Source organism: Panthera pardus, unplaced genomic scaffold (assembly GCF_024362965.1).
Source record: "Panthera pardus isolate Hobbes unplaced genomic scaffold, ASM2436296v1 HiC_scaffold_24, whole genome shotgun sequence".
Classification (NCBI taxonomy): domain Eukaryota; kingdom Metazoa; phylum Chordata; class Mammalia; order Carnivora; family Felidae; genus Panthera; species Panthera pardus.
In genome coordinates, this window is record NW_026526810.1 from 136,966,591 (window position 1) to 136,986,223 (window position 19,633).

The 19,633-nt window shown below is 43.8% G+C and overlaps 1 protein-coding gene across 11 annotated transcripts in view; it reads left to right on the forward strand.

Annotated features, from left to right (window-relative positions):
• Window positions 1-19,633, forward strand: part of MARK3 (microtubule affinity regulating kinase 3) — a 112,420-nt gene that overhangs the window by 85,777 nt on the left and 7,010 nt on the right. For 9 of the 11 annotated variants that reach the window (XM_019434150.2, XM_053889862.1, XM_053889861.1 and 6 more), the window contains 6 exons: window positions 544-643; window positions 960-1,072; window positions 1,597-1,750; window positions 6,515-6,732; window positions 8,374-8,474; window positions 17,045-17,302. In XM_019434150.2, coding sequence (XP_019289695.1) covers window positions 544-643; window positions 960-1,072; window positions 1,597-1,750; window positions 6,515-6,732; window positions 8,374-8,474; window positions 17,045-17,302 — 944 coding nt within the window. The remainder of the gene's footprint in view (window positions 1-543; window positions 644-959; window positions 1,073-1,596; window positions 1,751-6,514; window positions 6,733-8,373; window positions 8,475-17,044; window positions 17,303-19,633) is intronic. The other 2 variants (XM_053889863.1, XM_053889867.1) reach the window with 1 other exon arrangement.

Consider the following 19,633-nt stretch of genomic DNA (forward strand, 5'->3'; position numbering starts at 1 on the left):
TAACGTTTATTTATTTTTGAGAGAAAGAGACAGAGTGGGAGAGGGGCAGAGAGAGAGGGAGACACAGAATCTGAAGCAGGCTCCAGGCTCTGAGCTGTCAGCACAGAGCCCCAACATGGGGCTCGAACTCACGAACAGTGGAATCAGATCTGAGCTGAAGTTGGACGCCCAACTGGACTGAGTCACCCAGGTTCCCCAAAACATTTTTTTAATGTTTATTTATTTATTTTGAGAGTGAGAGAGTGACCACACACACGTGAGCATGCAGGGGATTGGGGGGGCGGGGCAGAGAATCCCAAACAGGCTCCATGCTGTCAGCACAGAGCCCGTTGTGAGCCTTGATCTCACAGACTGTGATATCATGAACTGAGCTGAAAACAAGAGTCGGACATTCACTGGCTGAGCCACTCAGGCACCCAGAAACATTTTTTTAAAGTTACCTTTTGAGCTGTAATCCATGAAATGTTGAAAATAATTTTTTCTAAATATTGTGGTTATCAGCATGTTTTATTTTATGCTGCTAATGAACAGTTCACCTTTCAGCAAATCATGAAGGACAGGTGGATCAACGCAGGGCACGAAGAAGATGAACTTAAACCATTTGTTGAACCAGAACTGGACATCTCAGACCAGAAGAGAATAGGTAATGACTCTGTGCCTCCATGCTTGTGTGTGTGCAAGTGACATATTTCTGTTTTGACTCGTATGGATACACCTCAAATGTGAACGGTGGGAAGCGAAACATAAGTTATATGAATCAGCTTATCTGTTTTGTCATATTAGGAACTCACCTGTAGCTTCCTGTGTTATCCCTTAGTTACTCAGAAGTAAGCCAACCGCCCATTTAAATTAGAAAATCTATGATGTTTAGAGTCGAGTAAAGGAAATTATTTTAACATCTAACACAGTGATTTCGTATCCAGACAAAACACATCAACTGTATTATGCCCTTCTTTTAGATATTATGGTGGGAATGGGATATTCACAAGAAGAAATTCAAGAATCTCTTAGTAAAATGAAATATGATGAAATCACAGCTACATATTTGTTGTTGGGAAGAAAATCTTCAGAGGTAAGAGTAATTGGAAAAAGCTAATACAATTTTTAGGTAAATGATCAGTTTCAAAAGCTCTTTTCTTAGTGTTTATTTTGTTAACATGTATAACATTGGGTATGTAATTTTGAAATTGGCCTGCAAAGGATGAACCTAACTGCTATCACGTTTAGGAGCTCCTGTTTCAACTTTGAGATGGTAACTGTAACATTGGATGTTGTCACAAACATGAACATCATAAGTTAGCCTGTGGTCATTAATGGTTTGGAAGTGATATAAAGTATCAGGTGAAGTAAATAGAGAGTGTTTGACGTTATTTGAAAAAGCCTAAAAAGGTCATAAATACCCGTCCTTTCATGAGCTTTTCAGCAGTCAGAAAAATACGTCTGCCCAAATGTAAGGTTGTCGTTTTTGTACATGGTGCTTCTTCATCTGTGAATGAACTGTTTGTGAGAGGTTTATGTGTTACGAGAAGTTTAGTTTCCTAACGTACCATTTGGGTCCGTGTTGTGGTTTGCTCTGTTCTTCTCATTTTCTCTCAGCTGGATGCTAGTGACTCCAGTTCTAGCAGCAATCTCTCACTTGCTAAGGTTAGGCCAAGCAGTGACCTCAACAACAGCACTGGCCAGTCTCCTCACCACAAGGTGCAGAGAAGTGTTTCTTCCAGCCAGAAGCAGAGGCGATACAGTGACCATGGTAAGTTTGAGACTGTTCCACTGTGTTTTCCTGGAGTCTCCCCTTACACAAGAGGCCTCCTAACATTGGGAAGCATCCTTTTGCTTAAGGCCTGTCAGGGTGGGAAAGTGACTTGATTTCCCTTCGGGACTTTTATTTCCTACCAGTCCTGCCAGTGTTGGCCTGATCATCTCCAGGCTCTGATCACCTTGGTACATTCAGTCCTCCGGGACTCTCGCTTCAGTCTCTGGTTCTCTGTTCATTCCCCTCCCCATCTCTGCATCAGACTTACTTTCCTGAGCATCATTGTCCAGCACTTTCTGCTGTGATGAAAATGTTCTGGATCGATGGTGTCCAACAGAGTAGCCAGTAGCTACACTTGGCTGTTGGGCACTTGAACCAGGGAAATGGTTTTCAGTTTTGTTTAAGTTAAATTTATGTAGCTACACGTGGCCAGCCATAGAGAATGCATAGTACCCCAATTTTGCCTTACTTGGTTTAAATTTTTGACCTGGGTCATTGTCAGGTGCACTATGGCCATTGGTGTGTCTGAACACCCTCACTCTTAACATATTCACCATGGAAGTGAATTTTTCATGATACTCGGGACCCTAAGAGATGTTGGGTACCAAATTTAACAGTTATTCTACCTTCAAGGCAACCCTGTGTTGGAATCCAGACACTCTAGCGTGGATGTGTGTTTATTCGCCTGTAACCTGTGAATGTTAATGTTGCAGGTATTTCTTTAATTCCAGCATTTTAAGATCCAGGAACCTAGACCAGTTGACCTGGTCCTAACTTTTCAAAATACATCCTCGGGGCGCTTGGGTGGCTCAGTCGGTTAAGCGGCCGACTTCGGCTCAGGTCATGATCTCGCGGTCCGTGAGTTCTAGCCCCGCATCGGGCTCTGTGCTGACCGCTCAGAGCCTGGAGCCTGCTTCAGATTCTGTGTCTCCCTCTCTCTGACCCTCCCCTGTTCATGCTGTGTCTCTCCCTGTGTCAAAAATAAATAAACGTTAAAAAAAAAATTTTTTTTTTTTTTTTTAAACAAAATAAAATAAAAATACATCCTCTCAGGGCGCCTGAGTGGCTCAGTTGGTTAAGCGACTGACTTCGCCTCAGGTCATAATCTCACAGTTTGTGAGTTCGAGCCCCACGTTGGGCTTTGTGCTGACAGCTCAGAACCCGGAGCCTGTTTTGGATTCTGTGTCTCCCCCTCTCTCTACCCCTCCCCTGCTCACGCTCTGTCTCTCAATAATAAATAAATGTTTAAAAAAATATATTAAAAAAAATTTTTTTAAATACATCCTCTCACGGAACACCCATTTATTTTTTGTTCAGTTCATTTCCCTTCTCTGGACTTTGTCCGCTTTCATTCTTTCACCTTGAGTTTTGGCGCTTGACGGTGGCACAGAACATCCCCGTGTGGATAGCTTTGGCTTTGTACCAGGAGCGATGACACTTTGCTCAGTGTCCGTTTCTCTTCCTGTGGATGTGCCGCCTGTCTGTGTGGTCTGGGCTGGTGCAGCACCGTGTACTGAAGCTGCCGGTAAACTGTGAGCGTGTCTGCTATTCTAGGACGTAACTGAGAGCCGAGGACCCATTCTGACACTAGGTATTGTGCACATCGCATTTGTAAACCAAGTGTTGATCTGGGTCTCTGTTTCTGTCCATGTCCAGATTAGTTGTTAAGGAGGGATTTTCAGTGCCTCTAGACAACAAGGCATTTAGCAAAATGCCTCCAGATTGCTCTGGACCATCCAGTTTAAAGGGAATTATTCCTAAAGTCTTGGAGGGGAAAAACCTGGTAATAGAGTTTTCTCCTGTCTCTAGTGACGATCTTAATAAGTTAATTCTTCTGTAAGCATATATATTCCATTTGGATTGGTAATGCCTTTTCTCGCCCAGTTCAGAAAATTTTAGAGCTAAGAGGAGCATTAGACATGGTGTCAGACACTCACCAAACCTCCAATTTTATCAAGAGGGCCCACCACATCTCCCAGGGTTACAAGGATGTGGGAGTACCTGTGGCAGCATGCCCGGACTTCAGGGGCCAGGTCCCGTGGCTCTGCCCACTGACCCACTGATTGCCTCAGGGAGTGCTCTTTGTGTGATGATAACGATCATTCCTTCTTGGAGCCTCTAATAGTAAAAAGTTCATGAAAGCCACCTCACTGGCTCCATTAGTGGAGCACACAGCTCTTAATCTCAGAATTGTGAGTTCGAGCCCCATGTTGGGCACGGAGCCTACTTAAAAAAAAAAAAAAAGAAAAAATAGTACCAAAAAATTTTCATAAAAAGAATATTTCCAGAAATCCAAGTATATATAGAAAGTCACCCAATTCTGTGTTGTTGTTGTTTTTTATTCTTTATGGGGATGAAGATGGTGGTCAGCAAAGGAAAGATTTTGTTATACCTCTGGCTGTGTAGTTTTAAGGGCTAAAAATGAGGTAGATTCCAAATGCAATGTCTAGTAAAGCACACTCACTTGGTACCAAGTAAAGGCAGACGAGCCTGCAGCTAACCCCGCTTTCAGCTTGTCCTTCCTCTTCCTTCTCCCCTTGTTTCCTCCTTCCAGATGCCAGCTGTTTATATAGGCCTGGTTCAATGAAAGTATACCTTAACTTTTATCTGTGGTTCTTAATTTGGGTCCCAGGTGTGAACCCCTGGGATGTGTGCACATATTTTTCTAGGAAAGGTGATATTCGTTCGATTTTCAAAACGTTCTTTGTCTTAGGGGGAAAAAAAGTAAAGAATCACTGGCTTATTACTCTGGGGCCCTGGGGCAGTTTGGTAGTGATCAGAAAAAAATAAATCCGTACCATTTCTCACATCTTACACAAGGGTGGGTTCCACTTGGAATGAAGATGGAAATGTGAAAAACATGGAAATAGTCAAAGAAAACACGAGATAATTTGCTTTTCGCGTTGTAACGTGGACTAGTGACGGTCGTTCTGACTGAAACCCCAACGCTAATAGTCATGAAAGAAAAGACACGTTGGGGCGCCTGGGTGGCGCAGTTGGTTAAGCGTCCGACTTCAGCCAGGTCACGATCTCGCGGTCCGTGAGTTCGAGCCCCGCGTCAGGCTCTGGGCTGATGGCTCGGAGCCTGGAGCCTGTTTCCGATTCTGTGTCTCCCTCTCTCTCTGCCCCTCCCCCGTTCATGCTCTGTCTCTCTCTGTCCCAAAAATAAATAAAAAATGTTGAAGAAAAAAAAAAAGACACGTTTACCAAGTTTGACTACATAAAAATCACATTTCTCTGTGAGACAGCCACATCACGGAACACTACTCAGCAATAAAAAGGAACAAAGTATTGATAGGTGCAACCATTTGCATAGATCTCAAAGGAACTACACAGAATGGAAAAAAACCTCAAAAGGTGTTATGAAATTGATCCCATTCATGTAACATTCTGGAAAGGAGAGAATGAGGGATGGAGACCAGACCAGTGATTACCAGGGTTTAGGGAGCTGGAGGCCACGGTGGAGGAGGTGGCTGTGCTGGCAAAGGCAGTCCACACAGTCCTCAGGACAGGACTGCTCTGGCGTGACTGGTGTTGGCCCGGATTTACCAACCAGGTGGTAAATGTGCGTTGGAGCCCAACTTGCCCCGGACCCAAGTGGCTCTGGTGAGACCATGCGGTGTGAGCCAAGTTTCAGAGCAGATCAGCAGTAACCCTGAAAGTGCAGGATGTCCTTAGCTGCCTCATGATTTTGCAAAGAAAGATAAGTGTTAAGGGTAGTATCACGCATGCTTGGTTAATTCTTTGTTTTATGTGGTAAATTTCCTAAACTGGAAGCTTAGTTTTTTTCCTCCCATAAATAAAAACAAACTTTTGTTTACTTTTAATTCAGTTCCAAATAGATTTACCATTTAGATTTTGTCCAAAAAGTAGTTTTCTTCTACCCCACCCCAACCCCTTTTTAGTACACCTAACATATACAGTCTCTTCTACTATAAATGATGAGCATTTGGTGCCATTCTTGAAGATGACCGCTGGACAATATACATAATGAATATATGAGTTATATATGAGCTTGTTCATTTCCAAAATGCTTTGAACTCCAAATTTCCTGTGCTGCCATCAGACTCTCCTGATGCTATTTTGTAGGGTATCGGTTAATTGCCCATCCAGGATGTACCTAGGCACACTCCTCCTGGGGTGGGGTGTGATTGGGAACCTCTGCCTTCTTTCCTCCCTGTCGCTTGCATGAGGAACGTGCTTTCCTCTGCCTGTGTCACCTTTCCCTGTCTACTCAAATTCCTGTTTATCTAGAAGATTCTGAATGCTTTACAAAAGATCCAGGATAACACTTCAGAAGTAATGACCCATAAGTCTGTACCGTTCTGTTCCAAAAGGTGAACGCATCTCGTGTACAAAAAAGGATAACTGAGGTTCCCTCAGATGTACCAGGTGAAGTCGTTCACGCTGCCATGATACACATGCACCCGCTTAGTTTGTTATTTGTACAGTAACACTCTAGAGATTGTTTCAGTGGACAACTCTCCCTGAAGGTATTTCTGAAGCACAAGTACTATACAAACTTACTAATATATTTTTTTTAATTTTTCGATAGAAAGGGACAAAAGTGAAATTTCAAAATTGAATTCATTGTATAAGGAAGGACATTATACATGGTGGGAAATCTCTTACGGGATTTTACTGTCTTGTATTTTCTTAGATGATAGCAGTCTTGGGTCATCTTATTAAATACGTTTGTTTTCACAGACTAAAATATAAAACTATATTCTGGCTTTTAAAAAGTAAACTGTTTTATTTTAGCTGGACCAGCTATTCCTTCAGTTGTGGCGTATCCAAAAAGGAGTCAGACCAGCACTGCAGATAGTGACCTCAAAGAAGACGGAATTCCTTCCCGGAAAACAAGCGGCAGTGCTGTCGGAGGAAAGGGAACTGCTCCAGCCAGCCCCATGCTTGGGAATGCAAGTAATCCCAATAAGGCTGACATTCCTGAACGCAAGAAAAGCTCTACTGTCCCTAGTGTAAGTATTGTTAAACCGTAGAGCATTCCTAAGATTGTAGGGTTAGGGTGGTCTAGACATTTTACTCCCGTGTTCTCAACTACCTGCAGTGCTGTCCCCACCGGGCCACCATGCCCAGTCTCCCACCTGTAGAGATCACTTTCAATACCTGTGTTGAAGGGGTTTCTTGCTGCACCCCATCCCACTAGATTAGTGACCCTATCTTTTGTGTCAAGGGCTGTTTCCGGTTATTCCACAAACATCTGAGCTTTAGGTTGTATCAGGTCCTGAGAAATAGAAATGCCTCATAGTCTGAGGAAATAAAACCAAATGATGACAGTGCAGACAAGAAACCGCAGACAGAAGATGCCTAACGGGCTCTGTGCAGGACTCTGGGAGATCTGCTTGCCTGAGGGCCAAGGATGTGGTGTGCATCTTCAAAGGGCTCTGACAATAAAGAACATTTGGCCAAGTCCTTACCTTGTGCCAAGGACTGTGCCAAATGTTTTTGCATGTACTAGCTAAATTTTAAGGTGGAAAAAATGAAGAAAAGTTAGTATTTGCCTAAAATTATATTGCTGATCTGAGTCCATCTCTTAATCTGTATCCTTAACAAATCTCCCCTTTAAATAGGTAGTATTTGTTAAAGTCTGTTTAGTTTCAGGAACTTTTCTGTGAATTGAAATGTGTTCTATCTGACCTAATAAAGTAATTCTTATTCTTAGCACTCCTGAAGTAATTCTAGAAAGAATTTGCAGAGAATATACAGTCTTAGGGATATTCTGTGACCACATTTTTTTTTTCCTGCAAAGTTAACAATGACACAGCCCTCCCTCTACCTCAAAAAAAAAAAACCAAAACCCAGAGTGAGGGACCCACATAGAAGCTCTGCTGCTGCTTTTAGGAGGCTTTTGTATGTGCCGTTCTGGGGATAGGAGCTCATGACAGAGGTCAAAGGGTTTTGTCTGCTCCATCCTCTGACCTTGCGTTCTATCAGAGTAAACCCTGTGTGAAAGGTGTTTTTGTTTTTGTTTTTGTTTGTTTTTTAATAATGTTTCTTTTGAGAGAGAGCAAGAGAGCACGCGCAAGCCTGTGAGCAGGGGAGGGGCAGAGAGAGGGAGAAAGAGAATCTCAGACAGACTCCACAATCACTGTCAGTGCGGAACCCACTGTGGGGCCAGAACTCATGAACTGTGAGATCATGACCTGAGCCGAAATCCAGAGTCGGTTCCTTAACTGAGCTGCCCAGGCATCCTGTGAAAAGGTTTTTTATTGGCTTTCTAATCCCATAAAATTGGTTTGTCATGTCATAGCCCTACAATTTAAATTCAGTCTCCAGTGGCACCTAGGTGGCTCTGTCAGTTAAGTGTCCAAACTTCGGCTCAGGTCATGATCTCATGGTCCCTGGGTTCAAGCCCCGTGTCAGGCTCTGTGCTGACAGCTCGGACCCTGGAGCCTGCTCCGGATTCTGAGTCTCCCTCTCTCCCTGCCCCTCCCCCATTCGTGTGCACACATGTGCTCTTCCTTAAAAATAAATAAGCATTACAAATAAATTTAAAAATAAGGATTAAATTGTGTGTATTTAGGTAAGAATTTTTTTCTCATTGTACTATACTTATTTCTAAATGGTTTAAGACAAAAATGGACCCCCCTTTTTTATAGAGTAATACAGCAGCTGGTGGAATGACGCGGCGCAATACTTACGTCTGCAGTGAAAGAACTACAGCCGACAGACATTCAGTAATTCAGAATGGGAAAGAAAGGTATGAAATTTTACCTGTTTGCAAGAAAATTTGTTTTTCGCAAAAGAAATGGAAGTTACTTCTTAGTTTTTAGAATGAAAATTCAGATGATAATCGTTAAGTGTTCTTCACGGTAAGTTAAATTTAAGTGCAGATTTTTTAGTGAGATACTAGACTTCCAAATTCCTTTTACTGTCCAGAGCCTGTCCTCCTGGCAGGCTGCGTGTGATGGCCGAAAGGGTTGGGTTAAACCAGAGAGCTTTCCCGCAGGACACAGATCTGAAGCGGTGGTGTCATTACAGAATGGCAAATAGGGAAATGTGTATTATGCTGTGTACAGTAATAACTTGAACAAAGGGTAGAGCGGGGAGGGATAAGGACCTGAGGTGCAGGGGGCCATGCCTCTAGAGGACAGTGTGAGGTAGGGTGAGTGAGCCTCAGTAACAGGCCAGCAGTCTGCCAGAGGAGCCAAGGGGACAAGCAGTAACACAGTCTCCACCTTGGACACACTTGAGAACCCCAGGAAGATGTAGAGAGTAGTCTTCTGGATGATTTTCATTTTAATCTGGCAGGGAAGCAGGCACACATAGGGTAAGTACAGTTTAAAATACAAATAAAGTAATATGTCAATAAGGAGAGAATTATATCATGCAAACAACTTTGTTAGGGTTACCAAATAAATAAGGTGGGGGGGGGTGGGGGCACCTGGCTGGCCATTTAGTGGAGCATGTGACTCTTGATCTCAAGGTTGTAAATTCAAGCCTCATGTTGGGCATAGAGATTACCTAAAAATAATAAAAAAGTCTTGGGGCACCTGGGTGACTCGGTCAGTTAAGCATCTGGCTCTTGATTCTGGCTCAGGTCATGATCTCACTGTTTATGAGCTCTACACTGACAGTGTGGAGCCTGCTTGGAATTCTCTCTCCCTTTCTGCCCCTCTCCCGCATGCAGGCGTGCACTCTCTCTCTTACTCTGTCTCTCAAAATAAATATATATGTGTAAAAAAAAATGTTTACTAAAAAAAATAATAAAAATTTTAAAAATAAAAAAGCTGAGTGGGATTAAGTAGGTCCAAAGACCATAGTTTGTGGGGAGAGAAAAAAGAGAAGTTGAGATTGGTGGAGTAAATGTATTCTGTATGGACAAATTTCCCAGGCAGGCATGGATTTTCCTTCTTCCTTTTGGTAAGAATAGTGTATAAATTAAATTCAAAGGGTGAGATAAAGCTACAGCAACCAGTTAAAGTTCTGTGGTAGAAATCCATAAAGTAATTCCTGCCATCTCTAATTGTCCCTTGGCCCCCTAACTTGAACATTGTCTGGTCTCGTCACTTGTCCCATGTGTGGCATCAAAATGGTTTCTTTTTTCTGACATTTACTCTCTGATATTGCGTTGTATGGTTTCTGTTCCTTTTAGATCTCACTAGTCAAATGTTTGATCACTAACTTCTGTGACAGCCTGAACAAAAATTCTTCTTTCCTTTTTCATCCTTAAAACCAGACTGTTTATAATTTCTCTCTTCCATACACCACTGAACTCTGAATTTGACATGAAGGTAAAAGCTTATTGTGGAAGATTATGTTGATTTTTCAGAGCATTTTTAGAAATATTTGCATTCTAGTGCTCTCTTGTCTGATTCCTATTTGTGTGCTTGTTTTAACACCTTTTCTTTATGATTAAAATCTATTAATAACTTGAGTATATTATAGTAGCTGTGCTAGATAGCTTACAAATATGATTGGTATATTTATCTTCTAATAGGATAGTTTATTCTCTGGTAAAGTTTCTTTTATTAGTTACATTCTCAAGTCTACCAAATTTCATCTAGTTCAAGAGGATATCAGTAGGAGACTTAATTAGGAGTTTCTAATATGAATGTTGTTTCATGATTCTTCTTTCTTTTGGAAATTCTTCTAAGTTGTTCAGCTCTTCTGTCAGATGCCTTTTGAACTTTGAAAGTACAATTCTCAGGGCGCCTGGGTGGCTCAGTTGGTTTAGGGTCTGACTTTGGCTCAGGTCATCTCACAGCTAATGGGTTCGAGCCCCGCGTTGGGCTCTGTGCTGACAGCTCAGAGCCTGGAGCCTGCTCCGGATTCTGTGTCTCCCTCTGTCTCTGCCCCTCTCCTGCTCACGCTTCCTCTCTCTCTGTCTCTCAAAAATGAATAAAGGTTAAAAAAAATTTTTTTTTAAAAGTACAATTCTCTGAAGTTCAGGGTCAGACTTTTTTTTTTTTTTTTTTTTTTAATGTTTATTTTTGAGAGAGAGAAAGAGAGACAGAGTGCAAACAAGGAAGGGACAGAGAGAGAGGGAGACACAGAATCCGGAGCAGGCTCCAGGCTCTGAGCTGGCAGCACAGAGCCTGACATGGGGCTCGAACCCACAAACCGTGAGATCATGACCTGAGCTGAAGTCTGTCGCTTAACTGACTGAGCCACCCAGGTGCCCCTCAGGGTCAAACTTTTTAAAAAGGCCGTTAAGGATGAAGATCTGCTCTCTGCTACCCGGCTTGTGTTTGTGTGTGTGCACATGCTCTTCTAACCCTTCCTTCCTGCAGTTATCCAGTTCGCTCTTTGGAAAGAGTTTGAAGAATTCTCTGATTTTTTTGGAGTCATTACCCTTGTGTCCTCCCTGCCGACACCTTCCCTATTGAGCTGAGTCCTCCTTATCCCAACCTAGGCCTCACCGCTTTCATTAGCTTCAGTCACTTAAACGCTTTGCTTTTGAAAATGTTGTTTCTATCTTTAGCCAAACAGAGCCTCGGTGCCAAACCACACAAGATTGGGCCCTTAATTTTTATAATCTCTAGATTTTCTTTTTCTGTCATACAAGTTAATGGAAGAACTGTGGAAAATTATTGGAGGGCGTGAATGCCAAAGTAGTCATATTTTTTACTCTCAGAGCACGAAATGTGACTTTTTTCACCTGTGAAATAGATGCTGAAAGGTAAATTCAATGCACTGGACCTTCTCTGTGCACAGATGACTTCTTAGGGAAATTACTGCTTTCTCCTCTCTCATATGGATCTCTTATTCTTTAAATACTGGTGAGCTGCAGATGCCGGGGTCCATGTTAACTTCTGAAAGGACATTCGTTTCATGTTTAACCGTAAATATGTGGGATTTTTTTTCGTGTGTGTGTGTATGTTTATACAGAATTCCAGTATAAGCATGATCATGCTAGTGAAAACTATGCATGTTTACAACCAAAGGCTGTACGTGCCCCAAACAAGCTGGTTTTCAGCTGTCTTCAGAATCCTGCTGTGAGCAGTGAGCACAAGATGAGGTTTTCAAGCCTCGCCACCGGCCATGTGATCATTTTTTTCATTTTAAAATTAATTTTATGCGTTGATTCTTACTAGTGCTGTTTATCAGCCTCACTGTATGAAAAATAATGCTAATCAGTGTTGTTTAAGGGACAGAAGTTACAAGTTTTGGTAAACTTGCTTTGGCTTGAGCACATGTGAGTAGTTTTCTAAGGAAGACTGTTGTTTTGACACCAGGCATGCTGAAGTCCAGCTTATTTTCTGCTACATGTTCTGGTATAATTATTCTACCTTCTTTTGATGGCAGACTCTGAAGATGGCCCAATTTCAAATTGACTAACAGTCAGTATAAAGTAGGCATGAGAAAGTGTAATTACATCGTCAGTTGTAAGATTCTGTCAGAATCACGTAGGTTTTTATAATGAGTCTTAAACCACTGAGCACAGGCACTGACACACAATGCTTAACAAAAAACTAGCTTATCGAAGTACTGGTAATAAACCATTCTGATGGGAATGTAAAAAATTTTCTGAGTTTACACTGACTTTTTGACTTAGTAATTTTGCTAACCGACACAAATAACATGGACTCTGCCCTGCTTTTTCATATGCTTCTAGATAGTTACAGAAGACTGTTTAAAAAAAAGACTGTTGAAAATGTATTCATTTGAATACCCCCGAAGAAGGAGTGTGATATGGTTATAATAAAGCACAACAGAACAGAATCTTTTTTTAAGTTTATTTTTAGAGAGCATGCAAGTTGGGGAGGGGCAGAGAGAAAGAGAGAATCCCAAGCAGACTCCACCCTGCCAGCGCAGCACAGAACTCGACGTTGGGGCTCAAACTCATAAACCATGAGATCATGACCTGGGCTGAAATCAGACACTCAACTGACTGAGCTACCCAGGCGCCCCAACAGAATCTTTTCAAATAAATTTTAGGCATTTGATATTCTAGATAAGATTTTATAAGTGTAAAATGGCTCTATTATTTTATCCATTTGTCATGCATCAAGGCACAGGGATTGAGCAGAGAAAGTGTGATCACAGTTCACACATGTATCTTTACTTTTAATTTTGCTTTTTCCCAGTCACTGAGTATAGTTTGAATCAGCACCCAGAACATTTCATGTCAGAATGTTCTGCTGTGGGAGAGATGTCCTGTCAAATTGAAAATACCTGTCCTTGGGGAGCCTGGGTGGCTCAGTTGGTTAAGCATCCAGCTCTTGGTCTCGGCTCAAGTCATGATCTCAAAATTCGTGGGGTCGAGCCCCATGTTGGGCTCCACGCTGACAGCACAGAGCCTGCTTGGGATTCTCTCTCTCTTGTCTTTCCCCTGCTTGTATGTGTGCGTTTTCCCTCTCTCTCAAAATAAATAAACATTTGCAAAAGTAGAAAATACCTGTCCTTTAGTCACCGTAAGTGGATTAGAATTTTAGAAAAAAGATAGACATAAGTACAAAGCAGTTAGGATTAAGTTTCTAAAATAATTCATTTAATTGCATTTAGGATTATTGTGTCAAAAAACTTAATAATTTATAATGAAAATATCAATTTACACTTCCTTTTTAGGAAGGTCTCTGAGAAGGGTCAGTTTCTTTGCTGTGAAGTGTCTGTCCGGTCTTGCTATGCTTCTCTGCCCTGTGGATCTTGCCTGTGCTGGGCAGCCTACAAAGCAGTGTATCTCAGGAGGAGTAGATCAAGCGTCTTCTGCTCTATATGCTGACGAAAAGCCCTTGCCTTCTTCTGAGTCTTTGGGATCTTTTGTATTCTCCAGGGAAGGAAACACATAACCCTGTCTTCCCTTCTTCCCTTGCTTTTAATGCACCCGTTGATCCCAGCTTCTAATGTGGGCAAGAGAATGTCAGCAGCTGGTCAGAGGCATCAAGCATATTGACACTTGACCTGCCCTAAGCAGGTAATAGAGCACAAAAGACAGTCATAATAGCTGTAATGTAACTTCTTAAAAAATAAAGTATGTATTTACATATATGTATGTATGTCTGTGTATAAGAAACTAGCAAGCCTTTCTTCAGATAGTTGAATCATTCCTTGTTCTACTCTTTCTCCTTACTTCTCACTACTGCACTTGACTAGTCTTTAAACAGAGTTGAAGGGACAGCTGGGTGGCTCAGTCGGTTGAGCATCCGACTTTAGCTCAGATCATGGTCTCGCAGTTTGTGAGTTCAAGCCCCACATGGGGCTCGTTGCTGTCAGCCCATCAGTGCAGAGCCCGCTTCATATTCTTCTGTCTCCTTTCTGCCCCCTCCCCCACTTGTACTCTCCAAAAAATAAATATTAAAAAAAAAAAAGAGTTGAATCATTTAGGACTCTGTGCTGCGTCACAGGAACCCAGTCCAAACAAGCTTAAATTCAAAAGGGCATATTTGATTTCCTAGAACTAAAAATGTCTAGGAATAGAGTCAGGGTCCATCTCCTACTTCTGCTTCCTCTGTAGTGGTTCCCCTGTTGGGCTCACAGCATCAGACTTGGCATCTTCCCACACTCAGCTCTGCTCAGACAGAAGCCCTGCAGCTATCTCTGGGTCTGTGTTGGTCTGGCTTTGGCCATGTGCCTGTCTCTAAGTCTGTCACTGACCAGGGTGGCTGGGAAACCCTGGGGTGGAGTCATTGACATCCAGAGCCTAGGAACTTGCTTCCCTAATAGCAGAATTCAAGTGTCGTTGCCACAGGATAAAAAGTAGGTGCCGAGTGGCAAAAACACAAAACTGAATCTCTTTTTATCTTTATAAGGTACTCCTTTTCAGTTCTTGGACTATATTAGAGCCATTCTCCCAAGTCAGAAGACAGAATTCTCAAACAGAAATGCAGGGACACACAAATCTTGAGCAATTTATTATAAAGTGCCCATCCTCCCCCCAATGTCAGGACTGTAAGAACTCCAGTTCATTAACTTCTCGGGAGAGCATTCATTGAGCACCACGCTTCCAGGACACTCTATCAGGGAAAAGTCACTGGGGTAGCACAGGGTGGCAGGGGCACATATTCAGTACAAAATGGGAATGATAAACTCCTGATGGGAGAGGATGACTTCATGGAGATGACTTCATGGAGAGGGTGACCTCTGGGTTGAATTTTGATGAAAATAGGTGCCTGCACTCCAGGCACAGAGAATAGTTCCTGTGAAAGTTATTTGACCTGATGCATGACCAAGGGATTGCACATCATTAGGAGCTCCAGAAAGTCAAGTCCCAGAGGTGACAGTAGAAGGTAGAACCTGGAGATACAGCTTGGCGCCGCTGGGCTGTGGGTACCTGAGGGTGTGACCGGGATGCCAGGGTGAGGAATTTGAAGTCTGTCCTGAAGATGCAGCATGCTTTTGAAAGACTGTAAGTTGATGAGTGACAAGGTCAGGTTTGCATTTGGGGACGTTCATGGCTATATGTTGGACAGGTTGGGAAGTGTGTAGCCAAGACAGGCACTGAGGTATAGGTCCGTGTGGGAGAGAAGGGGAGAGGTGCAGAGACCCTGGGGTAGAGGTGGGGGCGTATATGCAGACTGACACACGGGATCCGAGTCCTGAGTCCCCGGCTCTCCTCCAAGGAGAGAAACTGCCTCTTCGGAGCTCCAAGGGCAAGATGACTTGAGCTGGAATTAAAGCAGAGTGGCCAGGGCGCGGCTCGTCTCTCTGTGCCGGGGGGAAGCTGCAGGCATCCAGCCATGTCCATCATTCTTTTTCTCTGTCTGCAAACAGTTAATTTACTCTTAATAGTTTTCCTGACTTGAAAAAAGGGGTTCTGTTGACCCCTTAAGAATTTTGACTGTTGTTTATAAAGAAGTGAATGTCCTTTGCGTAGGAAGATTCTCATCTATCTTGAAACAGCATAGGACACTTTGATAAATAGCAACTAATTACTATATGTGTCATTTTACTAGTCCATTTAAAATATGTCTGTGTGTTTGGAGAACAGGCTGAAAGCAAGGTGTGCTCATATTATAGATTCACTCAACCAGTTCAGTTTGAATGGAGACATCTCTTTTAGGAAAGGCTGTATTTTGTACACAGCTCAGAAAACGCTGCCCCCTCACCTAAATATTCAAACAAGTAAGATGTCATCCCCCCCCCCCCCCACCTTTAAAGCTAACATAGCTTGGGGCGCATGTGTGGCTCAGTCAGTTAAGTGTCAGACTTCAGCTCAGGTCATGATCTCACAGTTTGTGAGTTTGAGCCCCACATCGGGCTGTGTGCTGATAGCTCAGAGCCTGGAGCCTGGTTCGGATTCTGTGTCTCCTTCTCTCTGCCTCTCTCTCTCTCTCAAAAATAAATAAACACTTTTTTAAAAGGCTAATAAATCTTTTACTTTATTTGGGGGGGGCTGGGGTGGGGTGGGGAAAGGCAGCTACAGGTCAGTAATTGCTACAGAATCCTCAAAACAAGGTTAAGAGGAAGGTGTGTGCTTTAAATAGCAGATAACTTTTTCTGTCACTGTGCCATCATATTGTTGTTTCTGCCTCTGCCTGATCCCAACCCCCCTCCCAGCCTGACAGAAGTGTTCGCTTCTGCAGCTAGTCCTGCCTCAGTGGGTGAGACATCAGGTCGATGTCCATGCCAGCCTATGGGCACCCCTCCGATGATGGTACCTCCAATAGACAGTGAAGGAGGGAAATGTGAGGCTGTGTAAGAAAAATGCACATTCCTTATGAAACTAATGTGTACCCACCGCTGCTTCATTCTGTGCTGTGGATTTTATAGTCCGCGATGTGTTACTGTCTGTTGTCCACAGGTGTTCTTCCTGTGTGTGGTTTTAGTTAAGCACATCCTGTCTCACGGTGTCCTTGGTCGTCTGTGCCTTTGCATACTACAGAAGGCGGAAGAAATCCCCCTCCTCTTCACAGTGCTCTTAGCATGTGGAATTTCACAGGAAACATGCCATTTGTATGTCTCTAAAACTTTTTAGTTGCCTGTTCATTTCATGTTTCTTTCTTTCACAGGGGCAGGGTTCTCGCACATAAGCACTTTGAGGAGGGAAGCAAAGGGAAAAAGCTTGAGTTAGCCATTCTGTGTCCTAGAATTGCCCTGCATTAATCTTGTCCTTGAAAATGTGTACGACCTATTCCCTTAAACCCCACGAGGCTCTGTCTCATTATATGCCATCTATTTGATACCCTTTCCTATTTAACTTGCCTTTTGGTCCTGAGTTCTATAAAATACCGCCTTGGGTCTAGATTTATTAGAACTGATTTTGTCCACTGAGGATAAAAGGTGTCTTTTGGGATATTGTGGATTGTCGTGCGCCATGTTTGCCACACAGCTGGGCTTTTGCCAACCACGTGACAGTGAGAGTGAGTCTGTTCTGTTCTGCCCTACTAGCACTATTCCTGATCCGAGGACTCCCGTTGCTTCAACGCACAGTGTCAGCAGCGCAGCCACCCCAGACCGGCTCCGCTTCCCGCGGGGCACCGCCAGCCGCAGCACTTTCCACGGGCAGCCCCGGGAGCGGCGGACCGCCACGTATAACGGCCCACCTGCCTCGCCCAGCCTGTCCCACGAAGCCACACCACTGTCGCAGACTCGGAGCCGAGGCTCCACTAATCTTTTTAGTAAATTAACTTCAAAACTCACAAGGAGGTAAGTGCCAGGTGGTGCTGGTTGTTTGCAGCCAATGTAAGAGCAAAAGGAGAAACATCTTCTCTGTCGTGTGACGCGGCTGCCCATATACTGTCCACTTTGTCTTTAGCTCGTGTTTTTCTGGTTTATATATAGAACTTTATACTTTAAAACCTTTTAGAATAGGAATTACAGAGCTCAGAGTCTTCCTGACGTCAGAAGTCCCTCTAACACTTGGGAGGTTGTCGTTCTCTTTAATTACTGTTCTCTTGATCACACATCTGCCCACATGCATGGTTACTGCAGCTTAGTGCAAGCTGGCGCTTCGGAAGCCGTCCCCGAGGAAGACAGTGTGCTGTGCGGCCAGCCTGGACGCAGAGGAGAGAGACCTCTCTTCTCTCATGTCGTGCCAGCATCTCTGAGGAGCACTAAGCTTCTTAGGGTCTAAATCTTAAAAACTGTTCTCTCTTGGTCTCAGTAAGTTATAGTAAGAACAAAGTAACTTGCTTAAACGGTACAGTTTGGCGGATAAAATTCCCGATTTATTCTCACCAAGATCTAGTAAATCTGCTTGTGTATAAAATCCTTCATGTGGTACTTTTTCCCTTGAAGTGTTTTGAACTTTATTTCCATAACCTCATCTGGAGGCTGCAAAGGCCTAGAATCACTGATGGCTATGAGAGGAGGAAGTGCCCCTTTGCACCATAAACACATAGGCCGAGGCACCGCCAGCTGGGCCCACACTCAGGAGACTGAGGGCCCCTGCACTTTCAGGACTCCCAGGAGAGATTTCTTCGACACTGAGCTTCACCGAGGATTAGTACGTCCAAGGCATCCTGCCGCTTTGCCCGCTGCAGACCCTCTTTTCATCTGTATTTTACTCAGAACAACAGTGGGGTCTTCTCCAAGCCTGAACTAGCTGGCGCCCCCTGTGGCTCACCAGCTGCCTGCTGTGTTTCCTTCCATTTTTGGAATTTAACCTGTAAGCCAAATACCGCATTTTCAGTCTCCTTAATTCGTCCAGTATTTTTATGTTCTTTTAGTATTTTTAGTCTTTCTCTGGGTACTCTGCTTATTGTCAGGACATGGCTACCAAGTTAGGAGGACTTCTGATGTCTCTTATCATCGGCTGGAGGCCAGATAGGTGCCAGAAGTTACAGCGGCCTCTTGTTCTCTTCTCGGCTCCTTTGCTGAGACCCCCTTTTCCAAACTGGGCAGAGTGGTCTAAAGGACTTTGCCAAGTTTGGGGCACCCACTCGTGACCAGTAAAAGAAGCAGGGAGCTCAATCCAGGAACAGTCTGCTGACCCCAGAATAATTCATTCCTTGGTTTTAGGCTCATCCCATGGCCTGTCCCAGGCCTCCCTGTCCCCTAGTTGCTTCATTATGGACTAGGCTGAAATGGAATCTGTTTCCAAAACTTGGGTGGTAGGAGATGGAGCCTGGTATCATTCACCTGGCTGTTTGCCTTCCCAACTGAGCTTCATGTCGACGGGTATTTTGCCCTGTAAGAGCCCTGAGTGCAGAGGGGATATGCATCAGTCAGGTGTGTCTGAGATCTAGTTACAGGTCAGCTAGTTCTGTGTCTTTACACTTTGGTCTATGATGGGCTCTTTAGGTAAAACATATGTCAGGGGCTCCTGGCTGGCTCAGTCAGTAGAGCACGAGACTCTAATTTTTTTTTTTAACGTTTACTTATTTTTGAGACAGAGAGAGACAGAGCATGAACAGGGGAGGGGTAGAGAGAGAGGGAGACACAGAATCTGAAGCAGGCTCCAGGCTCTGAGCCGTCAGCCCAGAGCCCGACGCGGGGCTCGAATTCACAGACTGTGAGATCGTGACCTGAGTTGAAGTCGGACACTTAACCGACTGAGCCACCCAGGCACCCCAGTAGAGCACGAGACTCTTGATCTTGGGGATGTGAGTTCAGGCCCCACGTTAGGTGAAGGAATTACTTAGAAATAAAATCTGGGGGATGGCGGGGCACCTGGGTGGCTCAGTCAGTTAAGCATCCAACTCTTGATCTCACCTCAGGTCACGATCTCATGGTTTGTGAGTTCGAGCCCCACATCAGGCTCTGTGCTGACAGCATGGAGCCTGCTTGGTATTCTCTGTCCCCCTCTCTCTCGGCCCCTCCCCTCTCATGCTCGCTCGCTCTCTCTCTCTCTCTCTCTCAAAATAAATACATAAATAAACTTAAAATATCTTTGGGGCACCTGAGTGGCTCAGTCAGTTAAGTGTCTGACTTTGGCTCAGGTCATGATCTCACAGTTCTTGGGTTCAAGCCCCACATCAGTCTCTGTACTGACAGCCCGGAGCCTGGAGCCTGCTTCGGATTTTGTGTCTCCCTCTC